This window comes from Mchenga conophoros, linkage group LG5 (genome assembly GCF_057382185.1).
Source record: "Mchenga conophoros isolate Kocher_MC1m ecotype Shallow Benthic linkage group LG5, M_conophoros_male_GT1.1, whole genome shotgun sequence".
NCBI lineage: Eukaryota > Metazoa > Chordata > Actinopteri > Cichliformes > Cichlidae > Mchenga > Mchenga conophoros.
Window position 1 is genome coordinate 12,886,609 of NC_140530.1, and position 7,043 is coordinate 12,893,651.

Below are 7,043 nucleotides of genomic sequence, written 5' to 3' on the forward strand. Positions count from 1 at the left end.
ATAAATGGACTTCATCCCAGATTTAAAACAGTTTACAGTTTTTCACTTCCTGTCAGATTAGATTGTAATTCCATCCCTCTAAATGGAGCAAATTGGATTAGACTGTCTTATGTCCTGTTTCCAATGAACCGTTTTAACAGGAATTACTTTACATTAAGCAATCAGTGATGCCATACAACAAATCAGGATGCTGGCCTGTCTGCTCATTTAAAAAAAAAAAAAAAAAAAAGCTCTGCAGGCATGGACTTTCAGCTTTCCTTATGCTTTGAAAAACTAATTTGAGCCATGTGACTTCTTGCTGGATCATGACACATGAGTCTCACGGGGTGTTTTTTTTTTTTTTTTTTTTTTTCACATGCAAAGATTTTACATTATTGTATCAAAGAAGCGTTTCACTCAATTCTGTACTTTGAGGTTTAGACACTTTTTAAATAAGAAACGAAACAGTGCAGTAAGAGAAAGCTGGTAAATTGTGACAAATAAACCCAGCAATCATTCAGTTGTTTCATTTCATTTTCTGTTTAGTGTGGAGGCCAGATAAACGGCGGAGACATCGCTGTGTTCGCATCCCGGGCAGGTCACGGTGTGTGTTGGCACCCTGCGTGCTTCGTGTGCAGCATGTGCAACGAGCTGTTGGTGGACCTCATTTATTTCTACCAGGATGGAAAGATCTACTGCGGCCGGCACCACGCCGAGAGGCTGAAGCCACGCTGCACTGCCTGCGATGAGGTAAACGCACATCACACGCAGACACACAAGGCTACACGCGGATGGTCATGTCTTAATAGGTACACGTCACCCCCTTGGACAAGCTGTGCCTGTAACTGTGCCAGCAGGGCTATTTTTAGTGTTTACACACATGCACTCTGCACTTACACATGCCTATATACACACCAAATTGCTGTCATACGACGCTTACGAGTTCACAGCACACTCCGTCACAGTTTAATGTCTGCTGAGGTTTATCCAGTTTAAAGGGGTTGAGTTTCAATATCCTGATCTCCCAGCCCATTAACGCCGACTCTTACTCTGCAAATGGGGACAAGGACTCTTTTGGCACTTAAATGCATCCCAGCGGTTTAACAGCAGCGTAATTAAAAGCAAATGCACCACCAAGATTTCAGTTCCTCACACACATTAGCCTCCTACACGAACTGGCGACAAAGAATGATCTAAGAGCGCCAAGCTGCAGAGGAGAAAATGGTATGGAGTGGGAGGGCAAGCAGTCTTTGTCCTGTCATTCAGCACGCAGTAATAACCCAACTGAGGTTTTATCTCTATGGACTTTCAATAAACGATACTCTTTCTTATGTCTTTGTTCTTAGATCATCTTTGCAGATGAGTGCACCGAGGCAGAGGGCCGTCACTGGCATATGAAGCACTTTTGCTGTTTTGAGTGCGAGACGGTGCTGGGGGGTCAGCGTTACATCATGAAGGAGGGACGGCCCTACTGCTGTTCCTGCTTCGAGTCCCTGTATGCAGAGTACTGCGATTCCTGCGGGGAACATATTGGTATGCTGCCTCACTCCCCATCATCCATCACTTCCCTCTATTGTTTCCATCACTGTTCATATGGACTGCATTAATGACTAGAAGCTCATGCAAAGAATTGGTTGCTGAAAGGTTATTAAAGTTCCAAATACATAATTTATATATAAGAGGATTCAGATGCAAGTTTGCACAGAGAAGAAAAGAGTTACAGTAGCATGACTGTGGTCTTGTTTTCAGCATTTTTTCATGGAATAAAGTTCAGAATATTTGTGGCAGGGGTGCAAAACTGAACACCACAGACTTACCTTTACAAAGCACAGAACTGTATACAATATACATCATGCAGTGTGGAACTCAACATAGGGCAAAGGGATGACTATCACGTGACTTTTCAAATTATGGGCCAGTTTTTGGTTGCTATTTTTGTTTTTTTAAGTTTATAAAGGCATAAAGTGCCAGATAAGTGTAGAGACAACCCCAGCGAGAGAAGAAAATGGGGGATTTTTCAGCTGGAAACATTCCTATAAGCAATTTTTCTGTCTTCGAGTTTGTGCTCATGTGCATGCATGTGTAACTGCACACGTACGTGTGTGTTTCCCAGGACAGGATGCCCAGGTGTGATTTTTGGCACATATTTCTCTACAGATTTGCGCTGTAATTATTAGTCAGACAGGATACAGAAAAGTATTTGGCCTCAAAAATAAAACTGATTACAAATGAAAACCACCAGAAAGCACTCTCAATCCAGATGGCAGTCATTAGCAAATAGCTGGTTTTCTTTTCCCCTGCAACAACTGGAAACATTCTCAAAATGCTATGTGTTTATACAATGCTGGGCGAGCGTCATAATGAGTTTACCCTGAAACACAGCAAAGTTGCCGCCTCTAGCTCAATTTTCCATTTTCTTACTGTATAAGCTACTTGCAGTATGCTGCAATTTTACACAACACAGCTGGTTTAAATTAAATTTTTAAATGTTATGCCCTTTGAATACATGTGTATGAGTATCTGTCATTTATGTGTTTATCTTTCCTGCAGGTATTGATCAAGGCCAGATGACGTATGACGGGCAGCACTGGCATGCTACAGAAGGCTGCTTCTGCTGTGCACGCTGTAAACGCTCTCTGCTGGGTCGGCCTTTCCTGCCCAAGCAAGGTCAGATCTTCTGCTCCCGCTCATGCAGTCTAGGGGAAGAGCCTAATGGCTCCGACTCTTCTGATTCGGCCTTTCAAAGTGCTCGCTCCACTAGAGAGTCCAGACGCAGCTCTAAAACAGCAAAGAATGGAGGGGGAGGCGGGGTGCAGACTGAAAGATGTTCAGGGGAAGTGGACCCACTATCTTTACAAATGGATCTTCTGAGTCTGTCCAGCCAAACACCCAGTTTGACTCGTGAGCCACCTTCCTGGCAGAACCAGGAGCAAGCAGGCGATGGTTACACTTATGAATCCCAATCTGATCCAACTGCTAATCCCACACCTCTCCAGCTTCTTAGCCAGTGCAATGTCAGAAGTGTCTATAACCCCACCTGCTCTGGACAGAATAATCAACAGCAGGATTACAGGATCCAGGAGAATGGAGGTTTAAAGCGACCGCCTATTTCAGCCATGAAAGGCCACTCTCTGAATGAGACGTGGTTCCAACAGCAAGCTCCAGAAGAGTACTATCCATCCAAACTGAGGACCCAAAAGAGCTTCACTGAGGTGTCCCACTGCACTCAAAAACACAATGGCTTCTCCTCAGACAAGCGTTCGATTAGTTTGCACGGTTTTCAGAGGGACAGAGATGCGGGGCCTTCAGCAACTACCCAACAAACAGCAAGGAGCAGGAATCCAATAAATGCACTTAACTTGACAGAGCAACTGACCCCGTTAGAGCAGACCCCAAGAGGATCCATGGAGTCTCTGGCTCTCTCCAATGCTACAGGTTGGTGTGGTAATAGTACTCACTAGATCTTGGTTTGACTTACAGTTTCTGTTTGGTGTGTTTGCATGTTGTTGCATATTAAGATGTTTCCTCAAGCTAAAGTGACAGTGAGTAAAAGGCAGTCATTTCTCCAAATTCTACTCTGTTTCCTTACAGGCAACTCAGATGCTGGGGGAAAGCGTCAGGAGCACCTTTCACGGTTCTCTATGCCGGACCTGAGCAAAGACTCTGGAATGAATGTGTCTGAGAAAAGTCATGTGGACACCCTCAACTCCTCAGGGCAGTTTCGCAGCTCTGAGTCTATTCACAGTCTCACTGCTGGTCAGTCCTATATGGAAATGAACCCTCGCAGACCCACTCAATACCAGATGCAGTACTGTGACCCTTCTGGCATGGGTATGGGCATTACTCGTTTACCACCTGGCTTCACCTTTCAGGAGGAAGATGGGCTTAGTTTGGTGAGCAACGCCAACGCTTCACGCTTGCCTCCCATTAGTGAGCGCAGGGTGGGTGGAGGTGGTGGTGGAGGTGGAGGAAGGGGAGCCAGTGTCCGGATAGATGCCCCAGAAGAGACTCCACAGAGGCGTAGGCACCACCATCACCGCTCTCGGAGATCCCGTCGTTCTCGTTCAGAAAACGCTCTCCACTTGGTGGCAGAGCAAAGACAAAGGCCTCAAGAAAGACCACAGCTACATGTCCGAGAGGATTATGACTGTTTCCCGCCACCAAGGAGTGCAAGGGACCAGTTTGGTGGAAGAGGAGGAGGGGGAAGATACCAGCCCCAACTCTTCAGGCAGTGCCCCAGGACCACTTCAGACCTGAGTCTACAAAACCCTGGGGCCAGCAGACGCACTGGCTTGAATCAGTACTCCTGGGATGATTATGATGACGATGACTGGTGCTCCACTTGCTCATCATCCTCAGAATCAGAGGATGAAGGTTACTTCTTGGGTGAACCGATACCCAGGCCCATCCAGCTGCGCTACCTCAGCAACCAGGAGCTGGTCCACAAGTATAACAACGCAGGAATGGGAGGACCCAACCGTAGTGGGCAGTTACACACCCGCAAACGCAGAAAAAGCAAGAACTGCATTATCTCTTAATATCTTGACATTTGCTCATTATATAACTTTTTAGCCCTTTTCAGACATGCATTCCTTACCTTTAATCGAGCAACATCTGAACATGTTACTTCAGCAGTGCCAATCTTACAAAGCACTGGATAAGTTTGAAAGTATGCCGTAATATTAATGGATTGGCTTGGACAATAGTAGGGATTATGTGTGTCTGCTCTGAGTTGTTAAGCTCACTAACGGACATGATTATTTTGGAAGTTAAAAAGCCAGTAACTGGCAAATCAGACACCAGTTCTCAGTAGGTGTCTCATGGTCTCACTCTGTTCAAGGAAGCCACAAACCCATTCCTTTTTTAAAAAACTTAAACACAATAAACTGACCTTTTCCCCCACACACCGGAAAAAGTTTTAATATCCTGCATTTTCCACATTTAAGCACCAATGCTGGTCAGTGCATACCTCATGGACCAGTGACTTCATGTATATATAATCTTAACATACCGTACTGAAGATAGACTGTGAATGATGACTTTAACCTATTCTGACCTGTTCAGAAAACATTATTAAAAAGCAATGTAAACAAGTTAGTTTGCTTCCAGCTGTTTATGGAAGTCTTTCTTCTGAGCATATTACATACCTGCAGTAAGTTAGCTGCAAGATTTTTGTGGCACTTGGTTTTTAAATTACAATAAATTATCTTTAACGTGGAGACAGGGATGATGACCTTGTAGACTTTAGACAAATGACCTGTTATAGTTTTTAGGCTACAGTTTATAAAGTGTCTAATCTGTTTACAAAAATGTGTGGATGTGGATGTATTCCCATGACTACAAATCGACCTGGCAGACATATATATATTTATTAAATGAGAGCTGATTACAGACAGAAAGTTTTAAAGATTTTACTACGTATATATGACATGAGGACAGTCTCCTTCCTTCAGTGCTTTGAGTGAAGCCATGAGAACATTTATGTAAAATGGACCTACATCTGAATGACAGAACCCTCTGACTTAAACAAATTCATGAAGCTAGCAATGTTACATATATCCCATGTCTGAAAAGGGCTGTTGTTCACCTTGTGTACACTAAAATTCTCCATCTGGAACAAAAACAAAATCACCTACTCCAACTTTTCAGTGTTATTTATCATTGATTATGATGTAATTGAAAGTCAGTGATGAATTACAGTCAGTTAACAGTAAAGAAAACAAGTGTTTGCATGTTTTTTTCCCCTTTTTTTTAACTTTTCACAATAACTCCTGATTATTAAGGCGAACAGTTACATGTGCAGTTTTGTCAAGTCCCAATGTTTATCAAAAGCTGAGGTGCAATTTTTTTTTTTAAACTTAATTTCCACGCAGCAAACGAGTGTACACTACCAGATTGGTATAGTTTTGCTTTTTCATGCAATGTGATTTAGATATAGGATATAATGTACTATTGAATTCAGTTTAATAGTATGTAAATAGATAAAAGAATTAATAATTTCACTTAAGTTAATGAAGTCAGTGTACATATGGTTGTAAATGAAGCCTCACATATTTTTATATTTGTATAGCTGGAGTCATTTATGTATTAAATATCTATAATGTAGAGATAGAAAAATGACCAAAACAACGTTATGCATGTGTTATTTGGCTGACCTGGTCCTGCATTTGGAATAAAAGAGTACTTCAGTGAGTTTCACTGAGTGACCTGTATTTCTCTCCAGAGATAGGGGAAGTGCGCAAAAGAGTCACTTTGTCCATCTGTTTAATAAATAAATGAATGACAGTGGGCTGTAGAAGCCAGTTAGAGTCATCCTCAGATGAATTGTTCGACAGTGTATGCACTCATATTCAAACAAACAAAGGTCCATTGTCCTGGAAACAGATGCCACTGCATTTCTGGTTTATTGCATCAGCTTGCACAAGTTGGAAACTGCTGACAAAGGTCTAGGGATTTAGTTATTGAAACCTGGTGATGCTACAAATATTCTTTGTTACCCATGCTAATGGGGTGGCTGAGACATTGTTGTTCCTGAAATTGGCCAAATTAAAAGCTGGTTTTCATGATGCCTAAGACACTGACATTTAATTACATTTCTGTGAGGGTGAGCTGCATATTCAGTCTCAACCAGACACACTTGTGTCTAATTTGGAATACTTACGACATCTGCGTCTCATTCAGGGGCAAATATGGCCCAAATGTCACAATGCACCTGACATCTGGCCCATATTATCTGAACCTGTGGCCATGTTGAGGCAGCCCGACTCACCCTGATTCAGAGCCCAAAAGAAAGCTGCACATGTGGGCCATTTCTAGGGCCAATCATTCCCTGGTGTCTTATTAACATCAGAACATACTGAAATAGTTTAACATTATAGCCAATAAAACATTATTCAAAGTTTACCATGTTGAAGGACATGAAGGACAGCAGTGCAAGTTGATAGCAAACATCTTTAGAAGCCAAGGTACGGCTCTACAAGATAGCCAACAGGAGCAGATGTACCAGGTGTACCAATGTAGCAAGTCTGCTAGCATCATCAAAGGCACTTGTTGAAATGGGCTAA

The 7,043-nt window shown here is 42.7% G+C and overlaps 1 protein-coding gene across 2 annotated transcripts in view; it reads left to right on the top strand.

The window, feature by feature from the left end:
* Positions 1 to 6,172, top strand: part of prickle2b (prickle homolog 2b) — an 85,753-nt gene extending 79,581 nt beyond the window's left edge. For both annotated transcript variants that reach the window (XM_085273351.1, XM_085273352.1), the window contains 4 exons: positions 526 to 729; positions 1,326 to 1,512; positions 2,530 to 3,414; positions 3,571 to 6,172. In XM_085273351.1, the coding sequence (XP_085129477.1) occupies positions 526 to 729; positions 1,326 to 1,512; positions 2,530 to 3,414; positions 3,571 to 4,517 (2,223 nt within the window). In that variant the 3' untranslated portion in view covers positions 4,518 to 6,172. The remainder of the gene's footprint in view (positions 1 to 525; positions 730 to 1,325; positions 1,513 to 2,529; positions 3,415 to 3,570) is intronic.
* Positions 6,173 to 7,043: the final 871 nt, after the last annotated feature.